Genomic DNA, 22,630 nt, shown 5'->3' with positions numbered 1-22,630 from the left:
TTTGAGCCCCCAAAAGCCGGACATGTCCGGGAAAATCCGGACGTATGGTAACCCTAGTTCTCTCATAATCCATTTATTCACCTGTACCTATGTACCTTGCATTTAAAAACCTGTGAGCTTTATTTCTAATATAATTCTTTGCTCCACTAGAAGGTCAATGTGTAGGGAAGAACTTTGGCCGTGTAGTGGCTTAACAATAAAATACAGCAAATAAATCCTCTTGCTGTAACTGGAATTGGCACATGTCAGTAGAATCAGAACTGTGCTAGCAGGGGTTCTCACAACACATTTTTTGGCGGCCTCAGAGTGCAGCCACCAACTCTTGCTGGTGGCCGCTCTGGCAATTTTTTCCTAAAATAATTAATTAATTTCAGGAAAAACAAATTCATATGCATGTATCCATGTAATTTAATTATGTAGGGGTTTTTTGCAGACTCAATTATAAAAATAATGTACAGTTGTCTCTAATCTTGACTGGACCTAAACAGAATAAAAACACAAATAATGTGCTTTCCATGTTTTGGTTTTTTTGGTTGATTTTTAAAAAAAATTTGCTAGCTAGTAAGTCTGCTACTGTGAAAAGTGATATTTGTATATGTGTTAATGTCACTTTTCACAGCAGACTTACTCATCCCCAGCAAGCTGGGGGACAAATTAAACCCTTGGATGGGGCGGTGGATAAGGAGGGCCAGAGGCGATGTGGGACTGGATTGGGGGCTGGAAGAGGTAGCAGGGCTTGGGGCGAGGTGGAAGGTGAGACTGGGGCTGGATCCTGGGGTCCTGCTGCATGGCTGGGGGCTGGAGGAGGCAGCAGAGCCCGGAGATGAGATGGGGGGAATGAGCCCGGGGCACAGCCCAAAGCCCTGTGGCTGGGGGATGAAGCCCGCCGCCGCATGGCCAGAGCCTACCACCCACCACCCCAGGGCTCAAGCCCAAAGCCCAAGCCTCACCACCCCCAGGAAGGTGGGGAACTCACACTGGCCACCTGCTCTTACAGTGTTTGTGGCTCCAGAAGAGGCAGGGACCAACCCCCGCTGGCGGCCCCAGGGGAGGGGCTACTGCTTCCCGCCACCCCCTCACCCCAATCACCACTCAGGAGGCTATGGCCACAAGAAAAGCCGCTGGTGACTGCATTCAGCCATGGTGGCCGCCTTTGAGAAATGCTGGGTTAGGGTAACCATTCTGATTAGCAGAGACTGATGGGCATGCACTGTGCTATCTCACTCTTACGAGTTTATGAATTGCTTTTAAAATAGCAGTATGCAAAACAACAAATTAAAACTCCCAGAAAGGTAAAATCATCTTGTTTATAGCAGGGGAAGCAGCATACAAAGAATAACACAGCAGGGCATTTATGCCAGCAAAAACCAATTTATACCTCTCCACCAGAGAGACTAGGCTTGCAGGCAGCAACAGCTGTGTCAGTCATTCATACGCTCATTGTTCAGAACCCTTGAAATACTTCGTGCTGGAACTGTTCCCTAGCAATAGTCCCCAATAAAGAGCTACACGGATGATATCAGGGTGACAACTGAGTAGGTTCTATTGCATCAGTAAAGCATCAAAACCTTGCCACAGGAATGAGTAGAATAAAAAATTAATAGAAAACATGAAAAATACTGTAACAGTGTTTTTCCCTCTTGGCACTTCATATCCATGACTAACATGAACCCAATATTCTTGTGTCCAAACATTGGAGACTTCTTGACCAGTGTGAAAGTTTCTTAAATAACAAATGAAAATCCCCTGTCTCTCTTCAGTCTTTTCTATTAGTTGTATCTACCCCCCAAAAGGAAGATGTTCTTTAAGGACCTGATCCAAAGCCCAGTGACATCAGTGGAAAGATTTATTGATTTCAATAGACTCTGCATCAGGCCCTAAATCATGTAACCAATTACTTAGATAAATCTTCAGTTTATTGTAATTCTTATTCTTTGCAACCAATAGTTAGATTAAGAATTTAACCGTGTTTGCTTGTCTTTCTTTTTGTGTGTGTAGCTGAAATGGTGTTAGCCATTTTGTAAAACTGTAGCCTAGGCTACCTAAGAATGATATATCTGTAGCACAGTTGGGCTACACTATTCTTATACTTTTCCACACTATTCAGGTTAAACGTGCTAGTCCATGTTAGCATTTACACATGGTTGTAGCTAGCATAGAATAGACAGGGCCACAGTTCGTTGCTATCATGCATGTATGTTTGCTATTAGTTTCCCTATGGGTTTTACTTAAGATTCTACTTATAATGCTAGTTGAATTACACTTGCACTTCTGTGTAGCAGACTATAAAACTACTGTTTACTGCTGCCAATGAGCCTGCTGGCATAAGGGTGTTTTGCGCTGCTTGTAGCCCACTTTCTACAAACTGTTTATTTTACTTCTCAGCGGCTATATTTTTAGTCTCTTGGCACATGGGCCTTGCATGAGCATCCTTAGGGGGGAGAGGATGGAAAAATATGTGGTTGTCACCCACGGGAAGCACAGACCTGAAGTGAATCATCCATTGGTTTGTTATTTCACTGGAAAATATTTTTACAATTGAATATTTTTTCTTGAGTTGGCCAAGTGAGAAGTTCTTGGCAAAGGGCACTTGACCTCAGGAGCTATGAATAGATAAACTTATTTCTCACAGACAAAAAGGAGATAATTAATACCTCTCTTCTACCTCTATTCACCCTAACATTTGCCCTGAGATGTCTGAGCTAGAGGCAGAATTCTAGAAGTACAACAAAAAGGAGATGATGGACACTAATATTTAAAATAATATATCAAAGTCACTCAACTGATGCCCAATTGTATGAATTGTTGAGCATCCTAAAGTCCCACTGATTTCAGCATTCAGCAGCATTTAGCTTTGGTCCCTTGAGGGGACAAGGCAGACCCACAAATGGCAGTCCGGAAATAGATGCTGAGGGGGTGACTACTTTCTGAAAGCCTTTCTTTTATTAATGTAGACCATAACTGCCATAAGTTCTCTAAAGAAATAGAAAGGGGAAGCTTATTGGGAGAAATACTGGAGGCACTTTTATGTTGAGATGAATATTTACAAGTGAAAAACAAGAATCAGTTATTCCTCTGAGAGAAAAATATGCTTACAAGCACACAGGGTATGTCTATACTACAAGTGAAGGTGTGATTGTAACATGAATAGGCATACTACATGTTAGCCTTGGTATGTACTTAAGTGGCTAGTACATGCTGAGACCCAACCACATGTACATTACTATTGTTTCCCAGGATAGCTAGATTAGAGCTAGCGGGGTATGCCTACCTGTGCTATAATCACATCTTCACTTGCAGTGAAGATGTATCCTCAGAGATGTACACACACTACCAGTGATGGACTCTCATTGTTGTGTTTGGTTGGACCAATCACAGCCCCTCTCTGTGGGGGGACATCTCTCTATGTCTTCACTGCAAGTGAAGGTGTGATTGTAGCATGGATAGGTATACTCATGTTAGCTTTAACGTAGCTAGCACAGGTAATAACAGTAATGTACACATGGTGGCATGGGCTTTAGCACAGGCTAGCAACTAGAGTAAAAGTCATATTAGATCAAAGCTAGCACGGATATGCCTCATAGACTTATAGACTCTAAGGTCACAAGGGACCATCATGATCATCTAGTCTGACCTCTTGCACATTGCAAGCCACGGATCCTCATCCACTCACTCCTGTAATAGACCCATAACCTCTGACTCAGTTACTGAAGTCCTCAAATCATGATTTAAAGACTTCAGGTTACAGAGAATCTGCCATTTACACTAGTATAATATCCGCAGAGACATTCACACGCTACCAGTGTTGGATTCTGATTGTTCTGTTTGGTTGGGTCAATTACAGTCCATCACTGGTAGAGTGTGTGTGTGTGTATGTCACTGCAATTTAATAGATAGGCATAAATGTGCTCGCTTCAGTCTCATGTGGCATGGGTTTCAGCATGTACTAACTGCATTAATACATATCCAGGGGGCTTTTACTCTGATTGCTAGCCAGTGCTGAAGCCCATGCCACCATGTGTCCGCTATTATTACCTGTGCTAGCTAGATTAAAACTAAACCTTGCAGTGAAGACATACTTAGAGACATACTCACACTACCAGTGATGAACTCTGATTGCCCAACCAAACAGAACAATTTAGGTTATTAATATACTGCAAATGCATTTTTCTACCTGGTATAAATCCCAGTGACACAGAAATCAACTGGAATTTTTAGAGTGTTTTCATTGGGCTCCGGACTTAGTCTTATGCATATAAAACTACTTTGTAAAATGGGTACTTATTAAAGCATTTTACATATATTCTATATACTACGTCTCCAACTCAGTCTTTCCAAAATAACTTCTCCCTTTTCCTCCTTAACCCACTGCTCTGCGTCCTTCTCTGTAACAACTGATGACTCCACTATCATCATTGTAGCTCAGATCATAACTCTAGTACATCCTTTGACTCTTCCTTTCCCCTTGTGCAGTTCCTTAAAATAAAAAATATATGGAGATATACCTATCTCATAGAACTGGAAGGGACCCTGAAAGGTCATTGAGTCCAGCCCCCTGCCTTCAGTAGGCAGGACCAAGTACTGATTTTGCCCCAGATCCCTAAGTGGCCCTCTCAAGGATTGCACTCACAACCCTGGGTTTAGCAGGCCAATGCTCAAACCACTGAGCTATCCCTCCCCTTCCTTGCTAAGTCTTGTCACTCCTTCCCCCTCAGTTTCACCAAAATCTCCTCTTCTCTCTGTCCCCAATCTTAAAAACCTTTATTAATGCTTTGCTCACCTCTAGTCTTCACTATTGTAACCTTCTCCTTTCTTCTCTTCCCTCTCCTCATTCCAGTCTATCCAAAATGACAATGCATTCTTGGCCTTGTGCCTTCTATCATGCAGCCCTTCCCGTGCTTGGAACAGTTTCTCGCTTCAGTTCACTAAGCCAATTTTCCCAAGAATTCTTTCTTCCTTCATTTTACAAACAGTCTCTCCTAGCTCTCCTTTCCCTGAACAGTTGTCCATATCATGTCTTGTGTGCAACTTCCTGTCTATCTTACATTACGAGTTCTGACTTGTTTTGCAAAGAGCTGTTTAAATTTACCATATAAATTATTTCTGTTAAGGATGATAGGAAAGTATGATAAACTGATGGGTAAGATGATTAAACCAAGGCACAGAAAGGTTAAGTAAGTCCTCTAATGTTACAGTCCAACTTAGTGGCCCAATCAGGAGTAACTGGAGTGTATTTTTCCTGGTCAGTGCTTTAACCAGTAAACCATACTCTCCTGTTTTTTTTAATGCTGTAATATTTTATATTTTGCTTTTAAAACTAGTTATTTCTTTGTGCTAGGTGTGTGTCTATTATGAAGAGTGGAATTTGCTCAGCCAATGTCTGTAGCTATTATTGCGCTGCTTGCAAGGTGAGCTAGAAATGCTGTTGAAGTTCACTTGAGAAGCAAGGTTGCTTCAAGTTATATCTTAGGGCAGGTCTTCACTACAGGGGGGGTCGATTTAAGATACGCAAATTCAGCTACGCGAATAGCGTAGCTGAATTCAACCAATCGGAGCTGACTTACCCCGCTGTGAGGATGGCGGCAAAATCAACCTCCGCGGCTCCCCATCGACGGCGCTTACTCCCACCTCCGCTGGCGGAGTAAGAGCGTCGATTCGGGGATCGATTGTCACGTCCTGACGAGACGCAATAATTCGATCTCCGAGAGATCGATTTCTACCTGCCGATTCAGGCAGGTAGTGTAGACCTAGCCTTAGACCTCCACAGAAAGTTCAAACTGTCTTAAAGTTTCTAGATTCCTATTAGTAAATTCTTTCAGGTATGCTGACTTGTTTGTAACACCATATTGGGTATTTATTTACATTTATAATACATTACATCGCTACCAACAGTCTGTGGGAATTAGGATATGAAATAGAACACCTAGTTTAGGTGGTTGGATCTAAACGTTAATGTTGAGTAGTTCACCAACTAATTATATGGAGATATACCTATCTCATAGAGCTGGAAGGGACCCTGAAAGGTCATCAAGTCCAGCCCCCTGCCTTCACTAGCAGGACCAAGTACTGATTTTGCCCCAGATCCCTAAGTGGCCCCCTCAAGGATTGAACTCACAACCCTGGGTTTAGCAGGCCAGTGCTCAAACCACTGAACTATCCCTCCGTGAATATAATTAATATTTTAATATTCCAATGAACAACATGATCGGGGCAATGGAATTTTTTTCCCAAAAGGATGATTTTTCTTTGGCTTTTGAACTTTTAAAACAATTTGAAACAGGGCAGATCCTAATAATTATGAGCAATATGGTAAAAAAAAAGTGTAAGATAACATTAATTGAATGCATGGTGATATACAGACGTATAGTTGAAGAATTAACATGTCAGTGAAAAACTGTATTTTATCCTAATCCTTTGGTTAGCTCTGTGTATGAGCTTGAATACTACCAGTTTTGACCACCAGGTGGTACCCAGGGTTTATACATTTCTTTCTATTTTCTCTTTTGGTGTTTCTTAATCAGTACAAACAGGAAACGCTGGTAACAGACTGCGAAAGGTGGTTAGAGGTGAACCTTGTTCCTCAGCTTAGTTCTCAGATCCATCTACGGAAACTGCCACAAGAACTGCTACAGAAAGTGCTCAGATCTCCCAGGTCAGACTGATGTGCTGTTCATTGCTTTCTGGCCATGCAAATATTCTTTACTCCCTATGCACACCCCACAATGAATACCTGTCCACAATGAATCAAGTACTCAGTGAACCTTTCTAATAAATATTACTTTGTTGCCCTAACCTGTAAAGGAAAATACCTATGGAGCATGCAGTTCAAGTTGATAACTAAGACTTCCCTTCAGATTTAAAAGCATTCTTACAGGCTTGGAAATACTGTGTTGTTGCACATAATATCTGCTATGTAGTGGTGTTTGTCAGAGAAAAAATTATGATGGCCGTAAAACAGAAAACTTCTGGTGAGGTTAATATTAGTTTCGTTTCAAAACAACATGTGGATTGGCAAAAAGGTTCAGAATATGAACAGTCTGGCGTGCTAAACTCTTTGCTCCTAAGAACTCCTCTGTCTTATGTAGATGGGCATATTTCCCTTGTGTGATGTTTCTCTGGACCAAAATCCCACCTGGTAATTGCTATTATGAAGAGAAGTGAGGAATAAAATCTAATGATTTTACAATTAAAAATAAGCAAATAATGCCATAGTCTACTCACCATAGGGGACAAATTAGTGTCGGTTTATGTGATAAAGAGCTTTCCATCTCCTGGCATGTATCTGTCCGCAGGATATCTAATGATGGTTTGGTGCTCTATGTATGTGAAATGAGAAGATATCACTCCATAGCTTGGTGTCCCTAGGTTCATGTTATAACGAAAGTGGCATGATGAATCAAAGATTCTCCTTTCCCTGTAACTTGGAACTCTCCTTTCTGTAATACCTGGATCCCAGATGCATAGTTAGTGCTGTGTATGAAATACAGAATACGTAGCCTTACTCCTCCTACAATACTTACCAGTCTCGCTTTAGCTTCCAAGACCTCTCTCCTATATTTCCCTACATCTCTGGTGCTATCACACAACACAACTGCAGCTCATTCTCTACACTCTCTTCCAAGTTGTCAGTCCTCCTTATCTGATCTGATACTCTTATGCCCAGTAGGCAAGTTACTTTGTAGTTCTCACGCTATGACTCCTCACAAAGCCAGCTATTTCTTTTTTCCTTCTAATGCTCAAATCATCTGCCACCACACCCTGCCCCTCCCTAATGCACAGGCACTTTATGCATAAAATAGAAACTAATTGCTTTCATGGAGGAAAACATGTCTTAATAATTCAGGAAAGTAACAATTTCCCAATAACTGGAAGGATACAGTTGTGAATAGTATAATGTGATAAGTATTTGATTTTAATAGGTGGGTCTGACTGAACTGTGCATTGAACTGGAACTCAGGTATTTTGTGCCCACTTGTGCTCTAGGGCGATTTAATTCTAGAATAAAAAGGACAACTCAGAATCCTGGGATGAGGAAGGAATTTTTCTCTGTCCCTCCCCCCCACTGCCCAACAATCGCCTTACTCCATGATATGGTACTGTCACACAAAGAATGAAATTCACTTTTCTTTCCTATGGCCTGAGGAAATCAGCTTTACAGAGGGGAAGCATGCTAAGGATGCTGTTGGGGCAAATTCTGTTTTCTTAGCCTGCAAGAAATGTGTGAGTTTGATAGGCTGGAATAGTGCAACCCTTCTGCGTGATGGCATTATGGCCAGTCAGTCCGCCTGGCCCCATCACCATCTTTCACACTAACAATATGGAACTAGAGGGGAGACCCCCCTCCCACTGGTAGACAAGATGTGAAAGATGACTTTAGGCTTAACTGTAATGGACCCATTGCACCAGGTTGAATGTCATCCAACAGTAAGTGAAGTATTTAAGTCTGATGCCTTACCTTGATGCTTTGGGCACTGACTACTATTTCATACTGGGAGCAGATGGGTCATTAGACTGATCTACAGTAATTCTTATGCTGCAAAATTCAGTTTAAATGTGAAGTATTGTTATTTTCCAAATATCTCTAGAAACCTAACCTATAAATCCATTCCTGATGCTCTTCCATTGTAATTTTAAGTAATCTCTGGCATTTATTCTTTTCCTTAGATGACAATACAAGCAATCCATACCAACCTGTTGTTCATATATCATTTCTTCCTGGCAGGTTGTTTACATTCAATGAATTCCACCTCCTGAAAACAACTCTTTGTTGGACCTACCTACAGCTAAACCCAAGGGTTCAGATAATACCATCTCATGAAACAATCCTAATGTACTTTAGCAGGTAACAGAGTGAATATCTGAGTAAAATGAAGTCCTTTCAATCAACATTATGGTGGAACACAAACATTACTTTGTAATATAACTTCCTGTGCCTCCTGGCATTAGTCCATAAATAAGAATCCATTGCAGAATGCATATTTTCAATTAATCTTTAAATGTTGGGACAAAAAATGATAGAACTTTGTTTCTCATATTGTAATTATAGTACATACATGCAGTTTACTTGGCATAGTATCACAAACATGGTACTGTACTAGTCTTGTACAGGCAAATTATCTCAAGATCCAAAATTAATTACAATGTAACTTAAATCATATTTGGGGTGCTATAAAAGTAATAAATGCTACAATAGTAATAATTCTAAATAATAACATTTAGAAAACAGAAGCAGTGTAATTATGAACATGCATTGGAATGTAATTGGCACTCTAAATGTTCTTTAAATACATCCTACTCATAATGAAGTATAATAGTCTGCAGTTAGTATTAAAGAATGAACTGCCACACATTAATATTTTGTTCCCCGTACCCAGGCTTTTATGTTCTTTGCCATCAGAACTCAGTTGTAATAAACCCTGATGTTACACTTACTTACAGGCTGTAAACATACATAACTAAACCGGTTGAAATCAATCTGTCAGTGGCACTGCTGCTAGAAGCTAAATTGGAACTCTGTTTATTTCCACCATTGTGGTTTGCTGAATTGGTGTTTTGATTGAATATCATTAATGGATCTAGATTCACCCCTGCTGGCGTTAGGGGCTAGCAGGAGTAGCTGTGCCCTCCCTTGAAAGATTGACTTTCAAGGGAGGGCAGGCAGCATGTAGTATAATTATTAGCATTTTTCATGTAGAAATCTCAAAGCACTTTATAGAAGGGTAAGTAGCTTTATTCCCATTTTATAAATGAGAAAACTGATACGGGGGGAGATTTCCCTGTGGTCACACAAGCCATGGATAGCAACAGAGATATACTTATCTCCTGATTCCCCATTCTGTGCCCTATTCAGTAGATCTCTTTGCCACACACTTCTGTTGGGAGGGTTTGATGATGTGTACCAACCCCACACAGGGCTTGAAGAGGTTAAGGGGAACCTGTGGGCGCAATCAGTCTCTCCCCGCTGCACCTGCAGTAGGTGTCAAGTTTGGAGGGAGGAGTTAAGAAGACTGAGCCTGGCTCCGCTTGGCCCTTACCAGGGAGGGGAGCAGGTGCCTGGCTCTCACTCAGTGACAGAAGGCTGGCCAGAGTCACGGAGCTGAGTTGAACTAGGGCAGATAGAGGATCCCCGAAGGAAGGTAAGTCTAAAACGGGAAGCTTAAGGCAGTTGGGAAAAAAACAGGGAAGAAGTGAGTCTGCCTAGGACTTTGGCTGCTGGTGGAGAGGACTGCAGGGAGCAGGAAGATTCCTACTGAGTCAGGCAGTGCATGAGAGGGATTTGGAGAAAACTCTCCTCCAGCAGAACCAGCTGGATAGCAGAACCGGCTAAGAAGCCCTGAAGTGAGCTGGTGGAAAAGGAATAGAGAGAGCAGAGTTGATAGACTGTGAGCCGGGTAAGAGACCGAGGCAAAGGTCCAAGACAGGGCAAGGTAGGAAGTGGTCTGGGAAGTCCTCCTGAATTCTGAACTGGGCTTTTCCTTGCTCTGGCCTGTGTTGGCCCTCAAGAGGCCATTAGCTGGAGCACAGTGTGTTCTAGCTACATGTCCCTTCCTCTCCTATCTCCTGGGCCACCTTTGATATGCCTCCTGCATCAAAAACTCCATGGGGGTCTGGTATAGAGCCATTATGTCAATTCAGTGCTTGGTGGTGAACCCCTCTAGGACAGGACGATTCTGTGAGGGCCACAAGCATAGGGCAGAACCTGACCCTTTTTCCTTAGTTTTCTTGTGTTCTTGTTTAAAACCAGTGTACTTAAGGATTCTTTTTTAAGATGATCCTCATGAGACATTATTTCCTATGAGTCATGAACACCATAAAGTAATTACTCTTTGGCTCAGAGTTGTATTCCCATGCCTGGAATCAACATTTTTGCAGTGAGAGATAGGAAATGAGCTGAAATTGTGGATGATTTCATTATTTACTAGTTTGACCTGAGATGTGTTTGTGTAGAAATTAGTGGGTAATGCATGATTGAAGTGACTCAAGGTGCTAAATCTGAAGTTTTTAATAAGCTAAGAGTTTTCTCTGTTATGTCACATACATTAATATATACATATGTTTTACTTTGAGCATCATTTTACATTTTATCAGGCCTATTTATTTGATTAATTTCATGCTCAAACTGTATTCTGAGTGGATTTAAATGTATATTTTGAATTTAAATCACTGACTCATCATAGCATTCTTTATGCATTTGGATTTTTATGCTATGATCTGACCTAGCATATTGATATCTGACATTTTGAGAGAGAACATGATGTATTTATTGTAGTTTTAACATCAAATAATGCACATACAATAGTACTGGCACTAAGGGCTGTCAGAGTTAGGTTCTAATAAAAAAATCAAGTTCCAGATCGCGGGAAGATCGAATGTGGCCAGACTTTGCAACCAAACCCTAATGCAACAACAGGAGTCAAAAACCGAGACGCAACAAGGAGACTTATATCACAAGACAGTGGAAAAACATGCTTGGGCCAAAAAAAAAAAAAAAAGGCTAAGAATAGCAGACGGACGAGAAGAGCAATATGTAAAACCTTTCACATTGCCGTGGTTTTTAGGGGGTATTTACTGTAGTAATTGGAAGGTGCTTTATTATAGTTTCCATTGATAGTGGTAGGTACAGATATTCTAGACATTGTTATGCACATATTTATATAGGTTCCAGTTCACCACATCCTTTGTAAATATAAACTTCCACTGAAGTCAGTGGGACTCTATGAAGTTATGATGTGCATCTCTTTGCAGGATCAGCATTATAGTTTCCACAACTGTTCCCCATCTGTTCAAGGCAGCCCAGGTTTAGACTGGGACCTGATATATAACACTGACCCACTCACCCCCATTTTGCACCCACAAATAACTGCAGAATCACGAGCAGAGTTGATTGCAAGAAAAAATGATGTCTCTCAGATGTTTCCTGATATGTATTCAGATCAGGAGGTACTTACCCAACTACTATCATTTACTCCCGCAATTAATTTCATCCATGAATTTCTACCCTTAATTAGATACAAGTGCAAAATGAAATGCTGGTTTTAAAATCAGGCCCATGTTGGACATGTATTATTGTGACAGTACTATGCTAGCTGTAGCACCCCGGGCACTCAAGTTGCTGCAGCACAGAGAAGGCTGCAGACTTAATTGAAGCCAATCGATTGTTTCTAGTGGTAACTTGGTGGTAACTGCTGGGCTAATGAGACAATTAGCTCAGTAAAGGGGAGCGTATGGCCTTGTCTACACTAATGCTGTACGACGATGTAAGTTACGCTTGTTATGTTACGTAAGTTTTAAAGTGATTTAAAGTGGTGTCTACACCGCGCTATGTGGATGGGAGACGTTCTCCCATTGACTTAGCTTCTGCCTCTCCTTGAGGTGGATTAATTAAGTTGACAGGAGAGGGCTCTCCCATTGACTTATCACGTCTTCACCAGACCTGCTAAATCAATGCCACTGCAGTGGCACTGATTTAGTCCACAGTGAAGATTAGCCCTATGTAATTGGGAGGAATAGGAAGTAAGGAGAAGCTCAGAGGGTTAGCTTGGGTGGAGGAGAGAAGATGTCTGGAAGGCTCCTGCTGCTGTATAGCTGTGCTATGTCCTGTCCTGTTGGGAAACAGAGGATTAAAGGTGCATGTAGTGGAAAAGAAACAGAAGATGTGTTTGTGTGACTGAGACCACAAAAACAGGCGAGGCAGCACTGCTCACTGGACAGTTGAAGAAGAGCCTTAACAATGATCAAAACAAAGTTTAAACATCATATTGAATATTCCTGTCTCCATATATTAAAGCATTTTTGGCTTGAAGAGCTAGCACTTAATCTAGAGTAAATTAGTGTACCTCCATTTATTTATATGCTGCTACACCAGCTAAGGATCTATCCCCATGTGTTCAATCTATGGATACAGTGAGCACCACAACAGGTACAGTAGGGGAAACAACACAGTGGATAAAACTAAGAGCCTTGTGCCAATCTCATTTACTGTCGTATAAATCAGGAGTAACTCCATAGATAGAACCAATGGATCATTCTTTGTATTTATGCCAGTGAAAGTGAGATCAGAATCCAATCCTGAATGTGTTGTCTACACCACTTGAAAGTCATTTTCTAAAATGAGATGTTGACATTTTATTCTATTATGAAACAGATGCTTCTGCCAAATTTGTTTGGATAGAACTCGCTCTAGCACTTTAGCCAATAAAAACAAATTAGAAAATGATGGATAGCTTTTTAAATCCTTCAGATTTATTAATTTTGAACTAGAATAAGTGTAGACAGCTCTTAACCTGTGCAAGGACTCCTTGCCAGATGTTTAGGAAAAAGCCAGTGATTTTATTAATTACTGCAGGATGCATGACACATCTGAGCCCAAAAAGTCTCTCTCATGGCAGCAGTCACCTCGGGGCAGGGGGTAAGGAGGGAAAGAGAGAAGTCAATTTCCCAGAATTAAATTATATGCAACAGTGGTTTGGGGTGTTTTTACATACAAAAAAGGAAAAACTAAAATTGTCATTAAAAAATGCTTCCTCTTGAGGAAAGGGAAATTTGAACAATGTTTTTATCCCAGTCATCCTATAAGTTCAAAAGATTAAGTAATATTTCCCATCATAAACTGGGTTTGAAGATATATATATTTTTTAAATTACAGTTGGAATTTCTGATTCAGTCCTCTGAGGCCACGCTGGTAATTGCAAGCTTTGTTTTCAAGAGAAGGGTAGAAGATTTATCTTGGCTATGCTATTGCACACATAGACAAGGAAGGAAGAGGATACACAACATAGGGCAGGATTTAGCAATATATATCTGTTGTTGCTAGGTCTCACAACTTTATTGTACATCTCACAATATTTGATATGTGGTTAAAGCCCTAGCTCCTAAAGGCAAGTGATGTGAGAATCTCATTCTTAAAAAAAAAAAAAAAAAAAGAGAGAAAGTTAAGTTCGTTAGCCCTCATGATTACAGAGAAGAGCCTGAAAACCTGAACCAAGTGTACCCTAAGGCTCAGAAAACCGAAGGTAAATACAAAGAACTCCCAAATTATTTTTGTTAACTCTCCTGATTTTGAAGACAATCTCATGAGTTTGGGGGCCTGACTCATGATTTTTGAATGCTTGGGGTCAACTATAGGGTATGTGCAATTAGTATAAGAACTATGTCTACTAACACCCAGTTTTAGATAGGCCATGTCTTTTTTGGAACTTGTGCTTTGGCTCTCAGCAAGTGGGACTGCAAGTACTTTGAACAATAGGAGACTCTCCTTAGATGTGTAGAACTAGTTCACGTCAGTAGGGGAAAGTTTTAATGTTCACTTTACAGCAACTAGGCATGTGCACGACTGCCTATTTATGGTATGATGTAGTGGAGAATCAAACCTTAAGGGTACAATCTTGATCCCATTGAAAGGAATGACAAAACTCCCATCCATCTATCTAAAATATTTCTGGGATGTCCATCACCATAGTATCAGAGCACATGTAAAGAACAAGCTTTATCTCCGTGAGAGGAAGTTAAGATTGATTAAGACTGCTGAAGTCATGGATTTTTTAGTGAAAATTTTCACTATTTGGTTTAGTTTTCTTTTGAGGCTTTGGGGTAGTTTTTATTTTTCCCTTTGTAATATGAGGATGTGAAAAGCCCAGTACACCCAACACTTCATACTTTTGAAACCAAGAACAGAGCTGGTAAAATATTTGAAAAAATCTTTTATACATTGTTGGCAAGAAAGAAAAAAGATTTTACACCCATATAGTTACTTTTTTTCTCCCCAAGTTTCCTCCCCAAAGCTGTTTCAATGGTCACTTGCACATATGCACAGTGGTCACCACTGACCATTTATCAATTGTTAGCACACAGGCCTCCTGATTCATACTGAGAAAATAGGGCAATCGGCTAGTTATCGTAGGTGCCTGTACACGAATGCAAGAAGCCTGGGAAACAAGCAGGAAGAACTGGAAGTCCTGGCACGGTCAAGGAACTATTCATAGATTCTAGGACTGAAAGGGACCTCGAGAGGTCATCGAGTCCAGTCCCCTGCCCGCATGGCAGGACCAAATATTGTCTAGACCATCCCTGATAGACATTTATCTAACCTACTCTTAAATATCTCCAGAGATGGAGATTCCACAACCTCCCTAGGCAATTTATTCCAGTGTTTAACCACCCTGACAGTTAGGAACTTTTTCCTAATGTCCAATCTAAACCTCCCTTGCTGCAGTTTAAGCCCATTGCTTCTTGTTCTATCCTTAGAGGCTAAGGTGAACAAGTTTTCTCCCTCCTCCTTATGACACCCTTTTAGATACCTGAAAACTGCTATCATGTCCCCTCTCAGTCTTCTCTTTTCCAAACTAAACAAACCCAATTCTTTCAGCCTTCCTTCATAGGTCATGTTCTCAAGACCTTTAATCATTCTTGTTGCTCTTCTCTGGACCCTTTCCAATTTCTCCACATCTTTCTTGAAATGCGGTGCCCAGAACTGGACACAATACTGCAGCTGAGGCCTAACCAGAGCAGAGTAGAGCGGAAGAATGACTTCTCATGTCTTGCTCACAACACACCTGTTAATACATCCCAGAATCATGTTTGCTTTTTTTGCAACAGCATCACACTGTTGACTCATATTTAGCTTGTGGTCCACTATAATCCCTAGATCCCTTTCTGCCGTACTCCTTCCTAGACAGTCTCTTCCCATTCTGTATATGTGAAACTGATTTTTCCTTCCTAAGTGGAGCACTTTGCATTTGTCTTTGATAAACTTCATCCTGTTTACCTCAGACCATTTCTCCAATTTGTCCAGATCCTTTTGAATTATGACCCTGTCCTCCAAAGCAGTTGCAATCCCTCCCAGTTTGGTATCATCCGCAAACTTAATAAGCGTACTTTCTATGCCAATATCTAAGTCGTTAATGAAGATATTGAACAGAGCCGGTCCCAAAACAGACTCCTGCGGAATCCCACTCGTTATGTCTTTCCAGCAGGATTGGGAACCATTAATAACAACTCTCTGAGTATGGTTATCCAGCCAGTTATGCACCCACCTTATAGTAGCCCCATCTAAATTGTATTTGCCTAGTTTATCGATAAGAATATCATGCGAGACCGTATCAAATGCCTTACTAAAGTCTAGGTATACCACATCCACAGCTTCTCCCTTATCCACAAGACTCGTTATCCTATCGAAGAAAGCTATCAGATTGGTTTGACATGATTTGTTCTTTACAAATCCATGCTGGCTGTTCCCTATCACCTTACCACCTTCCAAGTGTTTGCAGATGATTTCCTTAATTACTTGCTCCATTATCTTCCCTGGCACAAAAGTTAAACTAACTGGTCTGTAGTTTCCTGGATTGTTTTTATTTCCCTTTTTATAGATGGGCACTATATTTGCCCTTTTCCAGTCTTCTGGAATCTCTCCCATCTCCCATGATTTTCCAAAGATAATAGCTATGATGTGATTGGAATAACAGAGACTTGGTGGGGTAACTCACATGACTGGAGCACTGTCATGCAGGGTATAAACTGTTCAGGAAGGACAGGTGGGGGAGAAAAGGTGAAGGAGTTGCACTGTATGTAAGGGAACGGTATGATTGCTCAGAGCTCCAGTATGAAGCTGGAGAAAAGCCTGTTGAGTATCTTTGGATTAAGTTTAGAGGCGAGAGCAACAAGGGTGATGTGGTGGTGGGCATCTGCTGTAGACCACCAGGCCAGGAGGATGAGTTAGACGAGGCTTTCTTCGGACAACTAACAGAAGTTTCCAGATCACAGGCCCTGGTTCTCATGGGGGACTTCAATCACCCTGACATCTACTGGGAGAGCAATACAGCAGTGTACAGATAATACAGGAAGTTTTTGGAGAGTACTGGGGACAACTTCCTGGTGCAAGTGCTAGAGGAACCAACTAGGGGCCATGCTCCTCTTGACCTGCTGCTCACAAACAGGGAAGAATTGGTAGGAGAAGTAGAAGTGGGTGGCAACCTGGGCAGCAGTGACCATGAAATGGTCGAGTTCAGGATCCTGACAAAAGGAGGAAAGGAGAGCAGCAGACTGTGGACCTTGGACTTCAGAAAAGCAGACTTTGACTCCCTCAGGGAACTGATGAGCAGGATTCCTTGGGAGGCTAATATGAGGGGGAAAGGAGTCCAGGAGAGCTGGCTGTATTTTAAAGAAGCCTTATTGATGGTGTAGGAACGAACCATCCTGATGTGCAGAAAGAATAGCAAAGCTGACAGGCGACCAGCTTGGCTTAACAGAGAAATCTTCGGTGAGCTTAAACACAAAAAGGAAGCTTACAAGTAGAAACTTGAACAGATGACTAGGGAGGAGTATCAAAAATATTTCTTGAGCATGCAGGGGTGGCCAAAGCACAATTAGAATTGCAGCTAGCAAGAGATGTGAAGGGTAACAAGAAGGGTTTCTACAGGTATGTTAGCAACAAGAAGGTGGTCATGGAAAGTGTGGGATCCTTACTGAATGGGGGAGGCAACCTAGTGACAGATGATGTGGAAAAAGCTGAAGTTCTCAATGCTTTTTTTGCCTTGGTGTTCTCAGACAAGGTCAGCTCCCAGACTGCTGCACTGGGCAGCACAGTATGGGGAGGAGGTGAACAGCCCTCAGTGGTGAAAGAACAGGTTAAGGACTATTTAGAAAAGCTGGACATGCACAAGTCCATGGATCCGGATCTAATGGATCCGAGGGTGCTGAGGGAGTTGGCTGTGATTGTAGAGTCATTGGTCATTATCTTTGAAAACACCTGGCAATTGGGGGAGGTCTTGGACAACTGGAAAAAGGCAAATATAGTGCCCATCTTTAAAAAAGGGAAGAAGGAGAATCCGGGGAACTACAGACCGGTCAGCCTCACCTCAGTCCCCGGAAAAATCATGGAGCAGGTCCTCAAGGAATCCATTTTGAAGCAGTTGGAGGAGAGGAAGGTAATCAGGAACAGTCAATATGGATTCACCAAGGGCAAGTCATGCCTGACCAATCTGATTGCCTTCTATGATGAGATAACTGGCTCTGTGGATATGAGGAAAGTGGTGGACATGATATATCTTGACTTTAACAAAGCTTTTGATATGGTCTCCCACAGTATGCTTGCCAGCCAATTAAAAAAGTATGGATTGGATGAATGGACTATAGGGTGGATAGAAAGCTGGCTAGATTGTCAGGCTCAATGGGTAGTGATCAACGGCTCAATGTCTAGTTGGCAGCCGATATCAAGTGGAGTGCCCCGGGGGTTGGTCTTGGGGCCGGTTTTGTTCAACATTTTCATTAATGATCTGGATGATGGGATGGATTGCACCCTCAGCAAGTCTGCAGAAGACTCTAAGCTGAGGGGAGAGGAAGATACGCTGGAGGGTAGGGATAGGGTCCAGAGTGACCTAGACAAATTGGAGAATTGGGCCAAAAGAAATCTGATTAAGTTCAACAAGGACAAGTGCAGAGTCCTGCACATAGGATAGAAGAATCCCATGCACTGCTACAGGCTGGGACTGACTGGCTAAGCGGCAGTTCTGCAGAAAAGGACTTTGGGATTACAGTGGACGAGAAGCTGGATATGAGTCAACAGTGTGCCCTTGTTGCCAAGAAGGCTAACGGCATATTGGGCTGCATTAGTAGGAGCGTTGCCGGCAGATTGAGGGAAGTGATTATTCCCCTCTATTCAGCACTAGTGAGGCCACATCTGGAGTACTGCATCCAGTTTTGGTCCCCCCACTACAAAAAGGATGTGGACAAATTGGAGAGAGTCCAGCGGAGGGCAACAAAAATGATTAGGGGGCTGGGGAAAATGACTTACGAGGAGAGGCTGAGGGAACTGGAGTTATTTAGTCTGCAGAAGAGAAGAGTGAGGGGGGATTTGATAGCAGCCTTCAACTATCTAAAGGGGGGTTCCAAAGAGGATGGAGCTAGGCTGTTTAAAGTGGTGGCAGATAGCAGAACAAGGAGCAATGGTCTCAAGTTTCAGTGGGGGAGGTCTAGGTTGGATATTAGGAAAAACTATTTCACTAGGAGGGTGGTGAAGTACTGGAATGGGTAACCTAGGGAGGTTATGAAATCTCCATCCTTAGAGGTTGTTAAGGCCTGGCTTAACAAAGCCCTGGCTGGGATGATTTAGTTTGGGGTCAGTCCTGCTTTGAGCAGGGGGTTGGACTAGATGACCTCCTAAGGTCTCTTCCAACCCTTATCTTCTATGATTCTATGCCAGCATTTTAGCACCCTTCCCCCATCCCTTCACAACTCAGCTCCTGTTTTCTTACTTTGTGTTGCCTTCTTACCTTCTTCCATCTCTGGTGATTTTAGCAGATAGCAGGGTCTCTTCTGTGTGTTAGGTCTGCTGCCCCTCACTCCAGAATGGGCTTTGGTGGAGAGGAAATAAGTGGTCTGCCACCAAGGATTACAGCAGGAAACAGCACAGAGTTTCTCCCTACTACTGCAGCCAACTGAAGAAATTTTGGGATACAGACCACAAGACCTTGTGATCTCATTGTTCAGGCCTATGGAAAACATGCTCATTTTTTCTCACTAGTATGTCAAAAACACACACATTGCAGCCCCTCCTGCTGAGAAAAATCAAAATGGGCTTCTCAGCACATGGGATGACTCAGCCAATCAGAAAATAGAAGGAATACCTTGTGACTTCAGCCACATGCATAATTCCAGTTCAAAACTCACATTTCAAATTCACGGTTTATAATTTGCTGATAATCAGATAATGCAAAATATTTTGTGCCCAATTTCAATAATTTTTGTGCCCTAATATGACAGCCAGGAATTCCCCACGGTGCAGCATAGTTGGTCCTCCACCACCCCCTCAATATGGAGGACATGGTAGGGGTTATCCCCACAGCACAAGACGCTTAGGTGTTACTAATAGCCAGCATAAGTGAGAACCAGTCCTGAGGCTGCATCCCCTCAAATGGGAGATTGCAGGGGTAACTTTAAATGTCCGTTGTTCCCCACCCGCAGATGCTGTGCTGAGCACAGCTCAGCTACTCTGAGGATCTGCTCTACGTGGGTAAGGGAGCTTCATTAAATCAAAAGCAAGCCCATTTTACATCTTTTACATTTTGCATCAGATATTTCACCCAGCTCTAGAATATACTGTAAAATTATAAACTATTCAACCATGCTTTAGGAGCAAAACTATATATAGCTTGTGCAAGTGATTTTTCAGGAAATGAAATCTGACTTCTCTGCCTCACTCCTGAACAAAGCCTTACGACCTTCCACTTCCTTTTCAGAGCATTAGTAATATATATAAACGCATATACATTTGCTGCTGTACTCTGACTTTCTGTCCCCTGTGAAAACTGGGAAAAATACAGAATTTTCACATTTGGTTTCCTTTCGTAAAGCCAATTGTTGATTATAAGCAGGTTTGCTAAAAATGCAGCACTGGACGCTTTAGATATTATATTACACACAAAAAAATCCTATTGTAACCTTATTACTCCTGGGGGAATTCTGCACTACTGGGTTAGGGGAGCTGAGTTCGGGTAGGGGGAGGGGTACCCCGTTGCAGTGGGGTCCAGACAGGCTGTGAGGCCCCTGACACAGGTCGGGCCACCCCACCCCACCCCAGCCATGCCTGGGTCCGGGCCAGACTGGGCCGCCCCGCCACTGGGTCCAGGCGCCCCGGCCATGGCTGGGTCCGTGCCACCCGGCCGCAGCAGGTTGGGGGCTGGGCTAGGTTGGGGAGAGGGGTGTCCCTCCCCCAGACGTGGCAGGTCCCTAGGCGGGTTCCCTTAGCACCCCCACAGTGCTAAATAGGCTGCTGCATGGCCGCGCAGCGTAGGGAACTTAGCCCAGGAGTACTTAATGTTGTTTTAAAGTCAAGCACTCGAGTTAGGAAATGAAAGAATTAAAGTTGTCTTCCATCTCAATTTCACCCCCTTATGCAATATGATCATCTTTAATTACAAGATCACATACTATCTTTTCCACAAGGCCCATGCCTCATTCAATGCACAGAATGGATGGTCCTCTCTTAGTGATCAAGTATACAATTTTTTTTGCTTTATCTGCATTGTTTACTGTGTGGCCCCAGGCTTTATTTACTGCACACGATCCAAATCGTGTGCTGAAAACAGAATGATTAACTTTGTCATGGGCTTTATTCCTCAAGGGCTTTTCAGATTACTCTGCCTTTTATAACCATTTATATGTTCAAAACATAGCTTCCATTTACTTCAGTTGCCGTTGTGAGTGGTCAGGACTTCTGCAAATCAAATCCTAGGATATCAAGTCAGCTACTCAAAAAAGTGAAAAGTTTGGTGTAACCAACTTGCCTAGCATCACACAGGAATTCTGTGACAGAGGTAGGATACATCCATTTCTCCAGGACAACATTCAACTTCTTTAAGCATGAGATTATCCCTTTTCTTCCTGCAGTCCCCTGCCTGATTCACAACACAATATCCAACTTCTCCACCAATGATGAAGGGGTCCTACAGTCTCCTTTATTACCCAACCATTATTCATTCCAAAGCAGGTTCATCCTCTGCACTGTATGAGTCAGGAGTCCTGTAGAAAAAAAAAGTATATGATCATGTGATTAATGACTGTATCTGAATGCATATTCACAAGGGGCCAGATTAAGGTTGCACAGGCAACCTTAATCCTGGCATTTCCTGACTTTTGAGTGCTTCACTTTGCAACGCTAACTTTAACATAGGTTTTTGTGTGTAATTTCATAATTTTTTTAAGCAACCTGAAAATCCCCCCAGAAATTCCATCATGTGGCATCATATTGACCCCCACATGGTTCATCAGCATGGTTGGAACCTTTAGATCTACCACACTGACCTCTGCTACTTGAGCTAATGGAGTAACTGATACCAGTAGTAGGTTGTCATCCTGCATATGAACTACAACTAGAGCAGAATAGGACACTTTGCCAGTGAGTTTCATAGATATTTGCTGACAGCAAAGCAATGGTGAGACTCAGGAATCTTGGGTTCCATTCCAGGTGCAGGAAGGGAGTTTGCTTTAATTGGCAGATTCTTCTGCTCATTTTCCCTAAGCTTGACCCCTTTTGTCTCCACAGTAGGTTAGGCAGCCCAAACCATACTGCCAGTGGCCAGAATCAATGTAGCAGCATTTGTTATCGCCGGGCCCATAGGTGCTGGAACTAAGGCTGCAGCACCCCTGGCTTGAAGTGGTTTCCATTATATACTGGATTTAGAGTTTGGTTCAATGGCTCTCAGCACCCCCACTATAAAAATTATTCCAGTACCCCTGGCCACACCTCCTCTTGGCCCTGCGGTGTGTGGAGGAGGCCTAGTAAATAAACCTAGAATTATTCTTCCCAAATGGAATCCAGGGCTTTTCTAGACCCCTTATGCTGCCACAAAGTTTAAGGAGTTATAGCAGAAAGGAGAATCCTTCCCCTGCAGTTGCATTCTTTGCAATGCTGAAGGTTAGACTGCTGTCAAATATGTCAATGGAGAGCAATCTGTGGAAATGTGAATTACATAAGAAAGAGCCTTTTCCCCTTGCCAGATGTTGATTTGCTTCGGCAGTCTAACCGTCAGCATTGCAAAGAATGCAACTGCAGGTCTGAAGGACACTGTTTGCAACTGCAACAACTCATAAAAGGAAATATAAGGGGAAAGGCATTTTGTCTTATCAAATACCATCT

The 22,630-nt window shown here is 42.3% G+C and overlaps 1 protein-coding gene across 1 annotated transcript in view; it reads left to right on the top strand.

Moving 5' to 3' along the window:
* BTBD16 (BTB domain containing 16) overlaps positions 1-22,630 on the top strand; it is a 46,136-nt gene that overhangs the window by 11,905 nt on the left and 11,601 nt on the right. The window contains exons 3-5 of the mRNA XM_034776871.1: positions 5,322-5,408; positions 6,522-6,652; positions 8,723-8,842. Of these exons, the coding sequence (XP_034632762.1) occupies positions 5,322-5,408; positions 6,522-6,652; positions 8,723-8,842 (338 nt within the window). The remainder of the gene's footprint in view (positions 1-5,321; positions 5,409-6,521; positions 6,653-8,722; positions 8,843-22,630) is intronic.

This window comes from Trachemys scripta, chromosome 7 (assembly GCF_013100865.1).
Source record: "Trachemys scripta elegans isolate TJP31775 chromosome 7, CAS_Tse_1.0, whole genome shotgun sequence".
Classification (NCBI taxonomy): domain Eukaryota; kingdom Metazoa; phylum Chordata; order Testudines; family Emydidae; genus Trachemys; species Trachemys scripta.
This window is presented reverse-complemented; position numbering and strand designations above follow the sequence as displayed.